Here is a 17,829-nt window from a genome sequence, read left to right as displayed (position 1 = left end):
GGTATTCTGCCTCTGAGCTACATCCCCAGCCTTATTTTATTTTTTATTTTGAAACAGGGTCTCACTAGGTTGATGAGAGTCTCACCAGTTGCTGAGGCTGCCATGAACCTGTGATCCTATCTCAGCCTCCCAAGTACTGGGTTTACAGGTGTGTTTCCACACCCAGTCTATGCCTGGCTTTTTAACCCTATTTAGAAGAATTCTTCAATGAAACTGTCTGACAGTAAAATTTACATCATGGGAAGATTTTAAGTTAAGGAATAAATTTATCTAATTAGTATAGTACTATACAGATTTTCCATTTCTTTTAGCCTCAGTTTTGGGAAGTTGTGTTTCAACTAAAATGTCAAATTTCTTGTCATAAAGTTGATCATACTATCTTCTTCTTATCTTTGTGGGGGGGGGTACTGGGGATGGAACCCAGGGGCATTCTGCCTCTGAGCTAAACCCCCAGCCCTATTTTTTGTTCTTTATTTTGAAACAGGGTCTCACTGAGTTGCAAAGGACCTCACTACGTAGCTGAGGCTGGCCGCGAATCGCGATCCTATCTCAGCCTCCCGAATGCGAGGATGACAAGTGTGTGCCACCACACCCAGTTCTTATTACCTTTTAATGACTGCAGTATGTGCAATGGTAGTTTTTTTCCATTCCTGATAACTAAATTAATGTTTTCTATTAATCTTTCCAGGGGTTTATCAATTTTATTAATCTTTTCAAAGAACCAACTTTTGGCTTTGTTGTTTTTCTCTGGTGATTTAAAAACTTTTTGCTTTCTTTTATTAATTTCTTTTCTTATGTGGAGAGCCAATAAGGTTTTCCCCTTTAAGAACACTTCTGACTGCCCTTTGCCCAGAGCCAATAAGGTTTGGGGTCATGGAAAGTTCAACGTCTGAGAGCTCAGGTGGAATTGATTGCTTTGACCGTTAAGCGCACAGGTGCTGACGGCACAGGCTTGATTGGTTTGACCGTTACGTGCGTAGGTGGTGACGTCACGAGGGTTGGTTGACCAGGAGCAGTATAAATAGGACGAGAGCGATAAAACCGGGATCGGTCAGTAGAGATATCGACCCGGGAGTGTACTGGCAATCCTTCCATGAGAGAATGAAGTATTCTATGAATAAAATTCATTAATAAAATTCTTTTCACCCTCACTCCTCTCTGGCTCCGGCAGGTGGTGGCCCGTACGGGAGATTCTGAAGCTGAGGACGCAGTGAAGGACACCGCTGGAGAGAAAGAGAGCGCGCTCGAAGGCTCGTGGTGGGGTGAGTAACGTGCAAGTTGTGGTATACAATGGGTCTAAAACTTAGTCTTTTGTGTTTTGTACAGATGTTAAGAGATATGCTTGGTGTAAGTAAAACTAAGATAGAACACGAAGGCGCTTTGCCTTCACTTCCTAAGGAAGATGAGGAAACTGAAGAAGAGGAGCGGCTGGAGGAAACTGCTGCTCGGTTCCATAGGAATGAGTTAGGGGCTTATCCAGATATTCCAGAAACTCTGGAGCCCACTTTTTGTATAAAACAATTACAAGTAGCCGTAGAGACTTTAACTAAACGATTAGATCAGATAGCTCCTTCAAATAGTGAAAAAGAAGGACCTCAACAATATTCTCCTATTATCAGCAATACGAACCTTCAAAATCCTCCCACTGTAGCATTTGCTAAACAAAGCACTGAAAAACACTGACCTCCATCTTTAATATCCCCGCTTCAAGCGGATATAAATCGGGCTGCAGAAAACGGAGAAGATACTAGAGGATTCAGAGTTTTCCCGGTTACTGAAGACCCTGATGGTCGAGGAGGTGTGATTAGAGGACATAGACCCTTTCCTTTCAAACAATTAAAAGAATTAAAAACAGCTTGTAGCCGAGCGTCGTGGCGCACACTTGTAATCCCGGCGCTTGGGAGGCAGAGACAGGAGGATCGCGCAGGTTCGAAGCCAGCCACGTACACTGGCTTAGGAGACCCTGTTTCCAAATCAAAATGTAAAAATAGGTCTGGGAGTGTAGCCTGGAGGTAGAAGGGCTTCCAGGAACCCCAGTACCACCAAAAAAAAAAAAAAAAAAAAATTCAGTTACGTAAAGATAATTTAAATATTACTACTGGAGAATTAAAACCTTTATTTGATATCTTAAAAGGTGACTCAGACCCAGCTTCCTCTCGGATCTTAACAGAGGAAGGACGTGCTGCTCTTAAAAAGGTTGAATTGGCTATTGAATGTCAAAGAAAACAGTACATTGACTATGCTAAAGAATGGGCTGCTTATATATTGACATCGGCACATATGCCCACTGCTGTTTTGTGGCAGGATGGACCATTAATGTGGATACATTTACCCACTACTCAAGCAGAGTCTTAATGCCATACTGGGAATTAGTTGCCTGCTTGGTGTGTTCTGTCAGATCAGAATCTATAAAATATTTTGGAAAAGAACCTTCACTTATTAGTGTTCTTTTTACTAAACAACAAGTACAATGGCTTTTTCAAAATGTTGATTCATGGGCTATTGCTTTTGCATATTTTATTGAAAAAATTGACAGTCATTTACCTCATGATAAATTATTACAGTTTTTTAATAAACATGCTCTTATATTTCCTAAGATAATTCATGCTACTTCCATATCTCAAGCGGTCTTGGTATTTACTGATGGCTCATCAAATGGTAAGGCATCTTATGTAATTAATAAGCATAGTACTACAATTCAAACATCTTTTACATCTGCTCAAGTTGTAGAATTGCATGCAGTAGCAGCTGTTTTTCAACATCTATCTGATACACCTTTTAATTTATATACAGATAGTTTATATATAGCTAATGCCCTTCAAACATTAGAAACTGTACCATATATTGATACGCATAATAAATTGATAGGTAATTTATTTTTTCAAATTCAAACTCAGATCTTATCACGCCAGCATCCTTGTTTTATTGGGCACACAAGAGCACATTCTGCCCTGCCTGGTCCTTTGGCAAAAGGTAATCAGATTGCTGACGATGCTACAAAGTTAGTCTGCCCCCTCTCAATTGGAACAAGCTCAACAATCACATTCTTTACATCATCAAAACAGTGCTGGTCTGCGTCAACAGTTTCAAATTACTCGAGAAGCAGCACGACAAATTGTTAAACAATGTCCTGTATGTCCAGAGTATTTGCCTGTTCCTCATTTAGGTGTAAATCCACGGGGATTGGTCCCCAATAATCTATGGCAAATGGATGTTACGCACATTTCTGCCTTTGGTAAACAAAAGTATGCTCATGTGTCTATTGACACTTTTTCAGGATTTATTATGGCTACAGCCCAAACTGGGGAGGCCGCTAAGTGTGTGATTTCCCATTGTTTGAAATGTTTTGCCTTCTCAGGCCTTCCTACCTACATTAAAACTGATAATGGTTCAGGATATATTAGTATGGCTTTTAAACAATTTTGCGATGCATACAATATTCAGCATATTACAGGTACACCCTATAATCCTCAAGGGCAGGGCATTGTAGAACGTGCCCACAATTCTTTAAAAACAACACTTTTGAAAATAAATTAAAAGGGGGAGTTATATCAGTTACATCCCCGCTCACCACAGACCTCTTTAAATCAGCTCTTTTCATTCTTAATTTCTTGAACACTGACAAAACTGGTCGCACAGCAGCAGAGAGATACTGGCATCCATCCTCCAAAGACAGTTTTGCCCTAGTAAAGTGGAAAGATCCTTGCAGTGATTTGGGAAGGTCCCGACCCGTACAATATGGGGAAGAGGGCATGTTTGTGTTTTCTCACAGGATGAAGATAATGCACGGTGGATACCTGAGCGGCTGGTGAGACATAGGGATCAAGCAAAAATGGAAGACCCTTGGATTAATGCTGACGACGCTCCCAGCTTCAATGTTGAATGAAACATGGACTTACGTTCCACATCATCCCATATTCATCCAGCTGTTTGGGAACAACGGAAGAGCACTGTCTTCAGTGACAACTCACGATTACTGGGACTTCTTGCTTTGAACTTTACACCCATTACAGAAACTTTTAATTATTTTGGACAAAGAATTGGAACTTTTGGCTATTTTGGACAAAGAATTGGTACACTCTTATGTTTTCCTAAAAATGTCAAAAAGATGGGATGTCTGCAGTTGATGCCCATGATATTGCAGACAAATACTAAGACTAAGAGTAATTGTGCTATTAAAGATGTGGTCTTGTGGGACCCTGGTTACACAGGGAAAGAAGATAAAAATGTTAGCCCACGAATAACTTGTATACCCTGTTAAACTGATTTAACCCAATACCTTGTTTATTAGAGGCTCGGGACAAAGTGTGACCTCGGATGAAGTGAGAACATTTTTATTCAGCAGAAGTACATGATCTACATCTAAAAAGTACCTCCATTTAAGAGGCTGGTAGTCAATGACGGGTAAGATTTCCTGGGGACAAGGAAACCTAAGACAGGATAGACAGCTTAGCTCTGTATTGTCCAGAGACGGGTAATCCTGGATACCTGAAGGAAACAACCTAAGACAGGCACAGTCTTCTTCTGAATATAAAGAAAGGGGGAACTGTGGGGAGCCAATAAGGTTTTCCCCTTTAAGAATATTTCTGACTGTCCTTTGCCCAGAGCCAATAAGGTTTGAGGTCATGGAAAGTTCAAGGTCTGAGAGAAGCTCAGGTGGGATTGATTGACTTGACCGTTAAGCGCACAGGTGGTGACGGCAAAGGGTTGATTGGTTTGACGTTACGCGCACAGGTGGTGACGTCACGAGGGTTGATTAGCCTGGAGCTGTAGAAATAGGACCAGAGCGATAAACCCAGGATCGGTCAGTAGAGATATCGACCCGGGAGTGTACTGGCGATCCTTCCATGAGAGAATAAAGTATTCTATGAATAAAATTCATTAATAAAATTCTTTTCACCCTCACTCCTCTCTTCAGAACCCGTACTTTTGCCGGCTGGCTCCGGCATTCTTATCTTTATTATTCAATTTCATCTTTGGGTTTATTTTTTTTTCTAACTTTTTTTGGTGGTACTCGGAATTGAACCCAGGGGTATTTTACCTCCAAGCTACACCCCATCCCTATTTTTCATTCATTATTATTATTATTATTATTATTATTATTATTATTTATTTTTTTGGTGGTACTGTGGTTCCTGGAAACCCTTCTACCTCCAGGATACACTCCCAGACACCTTTTTTAAAAAGTATTTTTATTTGGAAACAGAGTCTCTTAAGCCAGCAAGGCTGGCTTCGAACCAGCGTGATCCTCCTGTCTCTGCCTCCCAAGTGCGGGGATTACAAGCGTGCACCATCACGCTCGGCTATTTTTTATATTTTATTTGGAAACAGGGTCTCTTAAGCCATCTGAGGCTGACTTCAAAACTGCAGGATCCTCTTGTCTCAGCCTCCAAAGCGTGGGGATTACAAGCATGTGCCACAATGCCCGGCTTATTCTTTATTCTTGAAACAGAGTTTTACTAAGTAGTGGAGGACTTCAGTAAAGTAGCTGAGGCTGTCCTCCAATCTGTGAGTCTCCTGTCTCAATCTCCCAAGTACTGGGACTACAAGCATGCACCACCATGCCTGGCTTTTTCCTAACTTTTTGAGTTAGAGCTTGGAGCATTAATTTTTAACTTTTTTTTTAGGGTTCTGGGATGGAACCCAGTGGTATCTGACCTCTGAGCTACATTCTATTTTTTATGCTTTATTTGAAACAGGGTTTCACTAAGTTGCAGAGGGCCTCACTAAGTAGCTGAGGCTGTCCACAAACCACCGTCCTCCAGTCTCAGCCTCCTGAATGCTGGGATTACAATCGTGCCCACCACGCCCAGCTAAGAAGTTTTATTTTACTCTTCTCACTTGAGAATATTTGACAATGTCCATTGTGATTTATTATTTAACTCCTGATTATTTAGAACTATGGCATCTCACTTTGAGCAGTTGGAGGCTTTCCAGCCATTTTCTACAACTACACAGTATACCATGTCAGTTCTTTGAATTTGCAGACACTTGTTTATGACCCAGGATGTGTTCTGTTTTCATACACATCCTACTCTGCACACAAAAAGGATATGTATTCTATAGCTCCTGGGTAACGCGTTGTACACAAGTGTGTGTGTGTGTGTGTGTGTGTGTGTGTGTGTGTGTGTGTGTGTGAGAGGGGGGGGATTACACCAAGTTGATCAATCCCACTGCTCAAACTGTGTGAGGCAAAGACAGACCAGTGGGGTAGGAGGGGTCTGGAGACAGACCTTATAGATGACGGTTGTCAATAAATTGTGCTGGATCACATGCAAATCCATATTTTAAACAATGAGCTCTGATCCTTCCACACCACTCAGAATTAGTTTGTGATTGCCGTAGATCTAAATACACAGCCGGGCGTGGTGGCGCACACTTGCAATCCCAGCACTCGGGAGGCTGAAACCAGAGGAGCGTGGTTCTCAGACAGCTTCAGCTACTTAGCTAGGCCCTTTGCAACTCAGTGAGACCCTGTTTCAAAAATAAAAAGACTAAGCCAGGTGTGGTGGCGCACGCTTGTAACCTCAGCATTTGGGAGGTTGAGAAAGGAGGATCGCAGTTCTCAGACAGCCTCATCTACTTGGTGAGGCCCTCCACAATTCAGTGAGACCCTGTTTCAAAATAAAAGGATAAAAAATAGGACAGGGGGTGTAGCTTCGAGGTTGGCTGCCCCTGGGTTCCATCCCTAGACCTGCAACAAACAAACAAACAAACAAAAACTAAACTAAAAAATAGGGCTGGGGGCTGGGCTTGGTGGCGCACGCTTGTAATCCCCGCGCTTGGGAGGCTGAGACAGGAGGATCGAGACAGGAGGATCGCGCAGGTTCGAAGCCAGACTCAGCTGGCTTAAGTGACCCTGTTTCCAAATAAAATATAAAATAGGTCTGGGAGTGTAGCCCGGAGGTAGAAGGCCCCTGAGTTCCATCCCCCAGTACCACCAAAAAAAAAAAAAAAAAAAAAAAAAATAGGGCTGGGGTGTAGCTTGGAGGTAGAATGCCCCTGGGTTCCAGTACCAAACAAACAAACAAACACCTCCTGCTCACGAAAAGCAGACCCGAGTGCGAGCAGACACTTCAGTAGCAATACAAGCATCCACTCATGGTAGGAAAGTTGTGTTAGGCCAAGAACACAAATTTAACACAAAGCCGGGCGTGGTGGTGCACGTTTGTAATTCCCGCGCTTGGTGGAGACAGGAGGATCACGCAGGTTGGAAGCCAGCCGCGCTGACTTAAGAGACCCTGTTTCCAAATTAAAAAATATAAAATAGGTCTGGGAGTGTAGCCCGGAGGTGTAGAAGGGCTTCCAGGAACCCAGTGCCACCGAAAACAAAACAAAACAACCCATAAAAACAAAAATCAAGACAAAAAAATTAACACAAACTCAGGATACACGAAGAACCTCCGCACATCCCCGAGAAGGACAGTACTCTAGCACAGGGGACTGAGCCTCTGAGCCACGCCCTCCGCCCTGTTTTAATTAGGAAACCCGGGCGGGCCTGCGCCTGCATCCCACCGCCCCAGCCTTCCAGAGCGGGGGTTGGAGGCGCTTCTCCGCCTTCGCCGGGAGGGCCGCGCCCCTCGGGTGGCTCGAGCTCCGCCGGCCTGCCCGGGCGGGCGGGAGTGGGGCGCCGGCTCCTCGCCCCGCCCCGGGCCGCCTTTGCCTTAGAAGGCGAAGCCCCAAGCCTCGCCTCCCGGCGGGAGCGGCGGTGCGCTCGGCGGCCGGGCGTGGACGGGGCGGGCGCCGGCGGCGTGCACGGAGGCGAGCCCGCGCCGAGCCTGGGCGCCCGGCCGCGCCGCGCCATGCGGCGGGAGAGGTGAGCCTGGCCGTGGGCAAGGGGGCCGCGCCACGGGGGCCTGGCCGTGGGCATGGGGGCCTGGCCGTGGGGTCTTCGCCATGGGGCCTGGCCTTGGGGACCTCGCCACGGGCATGGGGGCCTCGCCGTCCCGGGGGCCTCGCCAGGGGTCCTCGCGGTGGAACCGTGTGATCTATTCTGGAATCTAAGGGCGTGTGTCACTGGGGCTTAAAAGACCTGGCGCTCGCGGCCCAGAGGTGACGGGCGGCCGGCCGCGCCCTGGCTGGCGTGGTGCACGGCCTCGAGCGAGGTGCGCACGGCGGGGGGCGAGGCTCACGGGGTCGAGGGGCGCACGGGGGGGCGGCGAGGCGCGCAGGGGGGGCGAGGGGCGCAGGGGGGCGAGGGGCGCACGGCGGGGGACGAGGGGCGCAGGGGGGGCGAGGGGCGCACGGGCGGGCGAGGGGCGCAGGGGGGCGAGGGGCGCAGGGGGGCGGCGAGGGGCGCACGGCGGGGGGCGAGGCTCACGGGGTCGAGGGGCGCACGGGGGGGCGGCGAGGCGCGCAGGGGGGGCGCAGGGGGGGCGAGGGGCGCACGGCGGGGGACCGGCGCACGGGGGGAGCGTGGTGCCGCCGGCCGCCCGCCCGCTCAGCGCTGTCTGCCCGCAGGTGCCGCGCCCCCCACCCGCGAGCCGGCCATGGAGGTGCTGCGGCGCTCCTCCGTCTTCGCCGCGGAGATCATGGACGCCTTTGACCGCTCGCCCACCGACAAGGAGCTGGTGGCCCAGGCCAAGGCGCTGGGCCGGGAGTTCGTGCACGCGCGGCTCCTGCGCGCCGGCCTCGCCTGGAGCGCGCCCGAGCGCGCCGCGCCGGCCCCGGGCGGCCGCCTGGCCGAGGTGTGCGCCGTGCTGCTGCGCCTGGGTGAGCGCCCTCGGCTCGCGGCCCGGGCCGCCCACCCGCGGCGCTGCTGGCTCCTCCCCCGCCTCCCCCTCCGCCCCAGCCATTTGTCCGCGCAGCCCGGCTTGCAGATATCCCAGCCATAAACCGCGGAAAGCTCCGGAAGGGATAATTGTTCCAGTGGCTAAACTTCAGTGACCCTTGTACTCAGCTGGGCTCAAAAATCCTTTGAGGGACCACGTGCCCCACTGTTTGTTTTGGAAAATAGGTCTTTGAGTTGCTGGCTGCAATCCCAACCCCACCCCCTGCTCTTTCCCCTTGGATGGGAGGCCCCCTGGGAAGACATTGGAGCGCTTGCTTTGGGGTCACACACAGCCCAGTAACACCATCTTTCCCAAGGCCTGCACCCAGGAGTGGGAGGGACCCGCAAACTCGGTCCAGACTGAGCCCAAGGCTGTGCCAGGGGAGGAGAGAGGAGGGAGGGCACAGCCGGGATGGAGCCCTGTGTGGGCGTGGGGCGCACCCACCCGTAGGAGGGGCGCCCTGCCTTGGCGACACTTGCAGTTTTGATCGGCCCTGCATCTGCGGGCTGTGCTGGGCCCAGGGATCAGGTCTGCCCAGGAGTGTGTGGGGGAGACAGGCCCTGGAGCCAGCGCTGAGCTAGGAGGGGTGGAATCCCATCTGGGGATGGCCCCCGATATCTAGGCATGGGGCGGGGCTTGGGGAATGGGTCAGGCGTCCCCAGAGCCGCGAATGGTTAGCAGGAGTCATGGCGCCCGCTGCCTCCTGGTGGTTTCTTCCAGCTGGACCCTCTGGAGGGTGCACTGGAATGGATCCCTCCACCTGCGAGAGCCCCCAGACCCCTAGCCTGCCCTCTGGCTTCTGCTCCTTAGTCTCCTCTCCCAGAGCTTTGGGCCTGGCTGGGGAATGCAGCATGGCCCTTACAGCAAACAGGGCCTTCAAGGCCTTTAGCCCTCCAGATAGCTGAAGGGGACCCAGGAGGGAGGGGGACCCAGGACCATCTGCCTCTGCTGGTCTCAGCACTCCACTGTCACAGCAGCTTGGGCAAGTCCCTTGGGGCCTGTGTCTCCCTGACCCCCAGCAGCCCCCGTCAGCTGCAAACAGGAAGTGGCCTGAATGTGTCCCCACGCTCAGCCTTGGCCTGGAGGCCCTGTGGCCTGTGTGTGGGAGCTGCCAGGAGGCCTGGTGTCTCCACGCCCTCTGCCATCCCCTGGCTAGCCTATTGGCCTGCTCTGGTTCCAGGTCTTAATGAATTAGATGGAGCACAGCTGGCCAGGGTGACGCGTGGGCCCTGTTGGCCAGGCCTGCCCGGTCAGCAGCACTTTCTTGTTTCTTTGGCTAGAGAAGCGGCCTTGCTGGGGACACCCCACCCCAGGGCTGTGTGGGGTTCCCGGCACCATCTTCCCAGCGCGTCCACACCACTGCCAAGGGCCTGAAGCGCTGGTCGCGGGCCTGTGGGAGGTATTTCCTTGGCCAGGCAGGGCTGGGTTGACGCAGCCCCACATCCCGACACGCCCACCCGCCTGCTTGGCACTGGGGCCCAGGTTGGGGTGGGTCGTGCCTGTGGCTCGGGGCCACAGCCGCACTCTCCAGGCCAGGCCAGCTCATCAGAGCTGCCGCCAGGTGATTCGGGGCCCTGAGCCAGGGCACCCCACGAGGCAACCAGGGGACTGCCCACCTGTGTGGAGGCTCCCTGCCCAGCCCGGCCCAGGCCGAGCTCTGGCCTCCTGCCCAGTCCCTCCTGCTGCCTGAGCAGTCCGCCTGTGAGTCACCAGGCAGGCAGGGCCCACGCTCCTCTGTGGGGTTCCCGCCCCACTGGCCCAGTCAGCGTGGCCCTTGGGGCTGGCTGTCAGGGGTGCACAGAGGCAGGATGGGGCAGGACACAGCACCCACCTGGCCTCGGCTTCCTTGGGGCCTGGGGGAGCCTGGGCTGGGGGTGGGGAAGCCAGGCGGGATCGGGCGGAGGTGGGGACCAGGCTGAGTCGGTGCCTCTGACTGCCTGTGTGCCACGCAGGGGACGAGCTGGAGCAGATCCGGCCCAGCGTCTATCGCAATGTGGCCCGCCAGCTGCACATCTCCCTGCAGTCGGAGCCCGTGGTGACAGACGCCTTCCTGGCCGTGGCAGGCCACATCGTCTCTGCAGGTAGGCCCGGCACGGCCAACCCAAGGGGCCTTGGGGAGGGGCCCACGGTTGTGGGTCAGGGCAGGCTTGCCTAGTCCTGGCACTGCCTGGTGCCTCCAGGAGTCTTCTGGCTGCAGGATTGTCTGGAGCCTACAGACTGCTCAGTGACTGGATGGTGCCCTGTGCATCTGGGGTGCCTGGCCTGCAGGGCAGCTGGCAGGGGCCTCTTGTGTGGCCGTGGGTAGCGGGCCTGGGGCTCTAGTGATGGCTGTTGGCTGAATGTGACCAGGTGCCCAACAGGTGCCCACAGCAAGCATCGAAATAGACCGGTGTGGCTGTGAGTTGCCCGGGGCTCTTGGGGGATTACTGACACCTGTCTTACTGGGCTGTGCCCACACTCACCCGTGGGCCTCCTGTGTGCCCAGGCTCCGTGTCCGAGGCTGGGCCAGGCAGGGGCCCTGTGTCTGCAGCACACTGGAGCAGTCCAGAGCCTCCCCAGGGGAGGAGGTGACATAGCCATCTGGGTGCTCCTGGGGCATGGTGGAGTGTCGTGTGCCCCTCAGACGGGCCCTTGTGTGCACAGATCCTGGGCACCTTTCGGGGTGTGCCGGGCATGCAGCAGGGCTGGTGGGCAGGTCCCAGCCCCTTTGGGGAGGCCTGGCTGGTGGGGAGGCAGGGGTTGGGGTGGAGTTCAGGGAGGGAGGAAGCCCAGAGGCTCACTCCCCTCCCTGGGGCTGTCCTTGGGACCCCCCTTGTGGGTGGCTGGCTGGGACAGGGTGTCTGTCTAGGCTGTCAGGCCAGCAGGTTTACAGGCCAGAGCTGGCTTCGGAAGGAGCCGTGTGAGAGCACGGGCGCTGGTCTGCTGGTGGCTGCAGCAGGGCGCGAGTGGGGCTGGGCCCGGTGATGCTTGGCGTGGACAGGGAGGGGGCAGGGACTAGCCTTGCCCTCGTGGACCTGCCTGAGCCAGGAGTCAGCCCAGAAAGGTTCTGAGAGGCGCACTGGGGGTGGAGGAGGTTGGGAAGATCTAGAGTACCCAGCGTGGGGTACCTGGCCTTTCTCCCAGGGGGTTCCTGCTCCCCACCTAGGGTTCAGTCTATACCAGTGGCTTTCCTTGCAAAGATAGGGCTGATTTAGGTCAGCAGCCTCCACCGCCCTCGCACCCCTTGGACTCCTGCCACAGTGCCCACAACCCCAACCGGCCCCTGCGGCGGCTCCAGGCTTCCGGCCTGCAGGGCTGCAGCCCTGGCCCTGGGATTGGTTTGTGTCTGAGCACACTGGAGCGTGTGGCCTGCCCCTGTTTCCTAACCACCTGAGTCTCAGAACCACCGAAACAGGGAGCAAGCGTGGGGCTGTAGCTGGGCGAGGTGGCACACACCTGTAATTCCAGTACTTGAGAGGCCCAGACAGGAGGATCGCAGGTTCGAGGCCAGCCTCAGCAAGTTGGGGTGGCACCCAATAGCTTAGTGAAACCATGTCGCAGTCTGTTTCAAAATGAAAAGTAAAGAGCCGGGCATGGTGGTGCACACTTGTAATCCCAGCACTTGGGAGGCTGAGACGGGAAGATCGTAGGTTCGAAGCCAGCCTCAGCAGCTTAGTGAGGCTTTCAGTAACTTAGTGAGACCCTGTTTCCAAATAAAATATAAAATAGGTCTGGAGCCGGGCGTGGTGGTGCACGCTTGTAATCCCACCATTCGGGAGGCTGAGACAGGAGGATCATTGTTCATGGACAGCCTCAGCTACTTAGTGAGGCCCTCTGCAACTCAGTGAGAGTTTCTGTTTCAAAATAAAGAATAAACAAAATAGGGCTGGGGGTGTTGCTCAGAGGTAGAATGCCCCTGGGTTCCATCCACAGTACCACAAAATAAATAAATAAGTCTGGAGGTGTAGCTGGAGGTGGAAGGCCCCTGGGTTCCATCCCCAGTACCACCAAAAACAAAGAGAAAAAAAGAAAAAAAAAGGGGGTGGCTCAGGCAGAAAACTCCTGGGTTCAATTCTTCAGTACCACTAAATAAGTTAAATAAAAGTGGAATATTGCAGTTTGCACTTTCACAAAGGTATGCAGCTGTTTGATTCCAGAACATTTCACTGCCCCCAAATCAGTGCCCACTCCACTTCCCAGCGCCCCTGGCAGTGTCTCTTGCTCCCCCCCCTTCTGGATGTTTCATCTAAAGGAGCCATACATGAAAGGGCCAGGTGTACTTGGGGGTGGGATGCCCCTGGTGCCACCCCCAGTACAAAAAATCAAAGGAAGTTGCGTCTTGTACCCGGTCCCGTCTTGCATCTGGCCTTCTTTGCTCAGCAGGCGTCCTCAGGCTCATCCACACAGCAGCGCTTTATTCTGGCTCATGGCCGAACAATACTCCATGCCCCTCTGTCAACTAATGCACTCGCATGTCCATAGCAGACGGCCGTGACGAATCATCTGCTACGGACACGCATGCGAGTTCTGTGCGAACCTATGACTTCATCCCTCTTGGGCACCCGGCAGACCTGCGCCGAGGCCTGTGCCCCAGGTGTTTCCTAAGAGGCCACACATTTCACATTCCTGCTTGCTCTGTGTGCGGGTGGAACTTCTCAGCAACCCAGGCTCATTTGCCTTGGAGTCCTGCTGTCCCGCCAGCTGTGAGGTGGTCCTAGCGCGGCCCCTAGTGCTGAACGTCTTTTCAGGTACTTCCTGGGGCTTGTGCTTGTGTGGTGCTGGGGATGGCACCCAGGGCGTCGAGCACGCTTGGCCAGCGCTCTGGGGATGGCACCCAGGGCGTCGAGCACGCTTGGCCAGCGCTCTGGGGATGGCACCCAGGGCGTCGAGCACGCTTGGCCAGCGCTCTGCAGCCAAGCTGCACTCCAGCCCTTCTCCGCCCGCTTGTACTGGGGATGGAACCCAGGGGCACCCTACCTCCAAGGTACACCCCCAGCCCTGTTCTCTGTTTTGAAACGGCCTCACTGAATTGCAGAAGGCCTCACTAAATAGCTGAGGCTGTCTGTGAACCACGATCCTCCAGTCTCAGCCTCCCAAATGCTGGGATTACGAGCGTGTGCCATCACGCCCGGCTGGCTTTCATGTTTTTATTTTGAAATAGGATCTTGCTAAGTTGCTGGGGCTGGTCCAAACCTGGGATCCTGTTGTTTCAGCCTCCCAGGTATTGGGATTACAGGCATGTACTGGCGGCTCCTTCGCCTCCTCCTCCTCCTTCTGGCACTGGAGATTGAACCCAGGGGCATTCTGCCTCCTAGCTTATACCCCCATTCCTATTTTATTTTTATTTTGAAACAGGGTCTCACTAGACCTGTTTTTTTTTATTTCTTTTTTTCTTTCTTCCTTTTTCTTTCTTTTTTAGTGTTAATGGGGATAGACCCCAGGGACATTCAACCTCTGAGATATACCCCCAGCCCTATTTTTTTTTTTTTTTTTTTTGGTGGTAATGGGGTTCCTGGAAACCCTTCTACCTCCAGGCTACACTCCCAGACCTATTTTTATACTTTTTAAAAAATTTGGAAACAGGGGCTCTAAAGCTAGCACGGCTGGCTTCGAACCTGCGCGATCCTTCTGTCTCTGCCTACCAAGTGCAGGGATTACAAGCGTGCGCCACCACACCCGGCTCCAGCCCTATTTTTTATTCTTTATTTTGAAGCTGTCTGCGAACTGCGATCCTCCTGTCTCAGCCTCCCAAATGCTGACATTACAAGCATGCACCACCATGCCTGGCTCTTGAGACCCTGTTTCAAAAAAAAAAAAAAATTAAAAAAAGGGCTGGGGGTGTAGCTTGGAAGTAGAATGCCCTTGGGTTCAATCTCCAGTGCCACAAAAAATAAAATAGAATAAATAAAAGATTAATTTTGTGGTAGTGGAACTATAGCTCGGTTAAAAAAAAAAAAAAAAAACTCAGAAGGGCCCTGGGAAGCAGGTGCTCCCTGAGCCCTGCCCTGGACACCAGCTCCCGGCCCGGGGCTCGTCAGCATGCGCCCCCGTGGAGCACACTGTTCTCTCTGGACTGCTGCCTGGGAACGCGGTGTTCTGCAGGCCACACAGGTGGTAAGGCCGAGGCTCGCAGTCCTGATGTCGGGTGCTGCGGACCACCCTGCCTGCTGACCCCTGCTGCACCTGCTCGACGCTGGGGCACAGTCTGGAGCAGGGCCTGGGTGGTCGTCCTGCTGACTGGAGCTGACCCTGGGGGAGGGAGCTCGGCTGGACAGGTCGGTGGGCTGGGGGGGCCAGCTGAGCTGGCTTTAGCTGTGGGGAGCGGTGTGGTCTGACCACAGTGTCTGTCCTATTTATTATTAATTTATTTATTTACTTATTTATTATTTTGTGGTACTGGGGATTGAGGCATTCTACCTCCCAGCTATACCCACAGCCCTATTTTTTATTCTTTCTTTGATTTATTTTTGTGGTACCAGGGGTGGCTTTCTACCTCCAGGCTATACTCCCAGACCTATTTTATACTTTATTTGGAAACAGGGTCTCATTAAGTTGCTGAAAGCCTCACTCAGTAGCTGAGGCTGGCTTCGAACCTGTGTGATCCTCCTGTCTCAGCCTCCCAAGCGCGGGGATTACAAGCCTACGCCACCACGCCCGGCGTATTCTTTATTTTGAAACAGGATCTCAGTAAGTTGCGCAGGGCTGACTAAGTAACTAAGGCTGATCCTGAACCTGTGACCCTCCTATCTCAGCCTCCTAAGTTGTTATTTTGAAACAGGGCCTCACAGAGTTGTAAAGAGCCTCACTAAGTAGTAGCTGAGGCTGTCCTCGAACTGTGATCCTCCTGTCTCAGCCTCCCAAATGCTGGGATTACAAGCGTGCGCCACCACGCCCTGCTCCCCAACCCTTTTTATTTCTTGTTTGGGAACAGGGTCTTGCTAAGTTGCTGAGAGCCTCACTACATGGCTGAGGCTGGCTTCGAACCTGTGACACTCCTGTCTCAGCCTCCCAAGCACTGAGATTACAGGTGTGCGCCAGCATGCCGGGCTCTGCATTTCTTTCTATGGCTGAATAATGTTCTGTTGCATGAGGACACACCTTTAGTGTGTCCACTAGCTGGTAGCAGGCGTTGTGGGCATTTGTGGAGTGTGAAAGGGCCCGTGCCCGCTGCTGTGTGACGGGGGTTGAGAGGGATTGTGTAGTCTGTGCAGATCTGTTCTCCTCAGTACTGGGGATGAACCCAGGGCCTCATACAAGCTAGGAAAGGTTTGCTATGGAGCTATACCCTCAGCCCCATCCCTGGATTTTGAAGGGTTTTCCTCATTGACTTAAAAGTATACATTGAAGACACATTGTATCCCGGGATGTGACAGTGTTTTTTGTAGACTGTGGGAAGAATATTGTCTTTCCTTCTGTGATCTTGTGGGGGTTCTGCCTCGCAGTAGGGAGTGGTGTTGGGAAGGTCCTTCCCATGGCCTTGGCCTTTTTATTTTTTTATTTTTATTTGGCCTTTTTATTTTTTTATTTTTATTTTATTTTTTTTTTTGGTGGTACTGGGGATGGAACGCTTCTTCTACCTCCGGGATGTACTCCTAGAACTATTTTATATTTTATTTGGAAACAGACGCCCGTGGGGCTACCTGCTGATTCTTTGTCCAGCTTCCAGCCTGTTCCCCATGCTGAGCTGCCTGGCACCTGTGGCCCCTCCACCAGTGGGCTGGGCAGGCTCTGGCTTGGAATCGTGTCCGAGGGCGGCCAGGACTGGCCCTCAGAGGTGATGTCCAGGTGGCCAACTGTGGGGAGGGGCTTGCTTCTTGTCGCTGGCCCTGGGCATCAGCGGGGGTGGGACTGGGACCTGGGTCTCTGTGCGCACCTCCCACTGACCGGCCACTCTCCTGCAGGTATCACGTGGGGCAAGGTAGTGTCCCTGTACGCCGTGGCCGCGGGGCTGGCCGTGGACTGTGTGCGGCAGGCTCAGCCTGCCATGGTCCACGCCCTGGTGGACTGCCTGGGGGAGTTTGTGCGCAAGACCCTGGCAACCTGGCTACGGCGGCGTGGCGGATGGGTGAGTGCTGGCTGATGCCAGAGGGGGTTCTGTGGGGATGGGCACCTGAGCCAGGGCACAGGAGAGGGCACAGGCGAGGCCTGGAGGGGAGGGTACGATGGGCACGGGCTTTGGGGCCCAAGATGGCTCTGAGAGCCAGACACACAGGCAGACATCTGCTGTCTGATATCTCCTGGACCTGTTCCCTATCTCATCAGCTAAAGACCTGAGGCCCTGAAGGTGACCAGCAGAAACAGACCCAGCATGTCAGAGTCAGGCCCCCCTGTCCCCATGTCCCAGGCATGGAGGCCGGGCTCACCTGTAGATGGGTGGAGGGCAAGTGGTGTGTGACCTGGAGGAGCCAGAGGTGGCTGCAGTCGATCGTCCTGCTGGGCCTTTGGGTCAGGTCTCAGGTTGAAGTCCAGTGGCCAGCCAGGGCTGCGTTCTCATCTGGAGTCCAAGCAGGGTGGGGCACTGCCCCAGGGCAACCCCCAGGAGACCCCACGGCTGCAGAGGCAGCACTGGGGCTGCCCGCACACCGGGCGGCACCCGGCCAAAGCTCCTGCGAGGGGGAGGCTTCCTTTCTTAGCAGGAGTGGACGTCCATTTACCCTTCCAGAGGGGACTTAGGGCATCTAGGCTACTCAGGCTTCTGTTAGACTCAGTCCCTGTTCCGTTCCGAGGGAAAGTATCCAGAGCTGGGTTGTCCCCTCCTGCAGGCCTGGGCTGCAGGCCCCGTGGGCAGCCTGGGGATCCGCCCAGCCCTGCACATCCTCCCCCGTGCGGCGCCCTCCCTCCCGTTCAACCCTCCCCGAGCAGCCTGTGCTCCCCCTCCTGGTGCGGGGCTGGGGTCCTGGCTTTGCTCTCTGACTGCCCCCTCTTCCTTCCCAGACCGACGTCCTCAAGTGTGTGGTCAGCACGGACACTGGCCTCCGCTCCCACTGGCTCGTAGCCGCCCTCTGCAGCTTTGGACGTTTCCTCAAGGCTGTCTTCTTCGTGCTGCTGCCAGAGAGATGAGCTATCCGCGTAGTCCAGG

The 17,829-nt window shown here is 53.4% G+C and overlaps 1 protein-coding gene across 1 annotated transcript; it reads left to right on the top strand.

Moving 5' to 3' along the window:
• Window positions 1-8,489: 8,489 nt before the first annotated feature.
• On the top strand, window positions 8,490-17,810 carry BOK (BCL2 family apoptosis regulator BOK; the record flags this gene model as incomplete). Its single annotated transcript, XM_080689129.1, has 4 exons — window positions 8,490-8,712; window positions 10,724-10,852; window positions 16,652-16,815; window positions 17,685-17,810. The coding sequence occupies 4 exons, from the start codon at window positions 8,490-8,492 to the stop codon at window positions 17,808-17,810; spliced, it is 642 nt and encodes a 213-aa protein (XP_080545255.1).
• Window positions 17,811-17,829: the final 19 nt, after the last annotated feature.

The sequence above is a fragment of the Muscardinus avellanarius genome (assembly GCF_963383645.1).
Source record: "Muscardinus avellanarius genome assembly, chromosome: 2".
Lineage (NCBI taxonomy): Eukaryota > Metazoa > Chordata > Mammalia > Rodentia > Gliridae > Muscardinus > Muscardinus avellanarius.
This window is presented reverse-complemented; position numbering and strand designations above follow the sequence as displayed.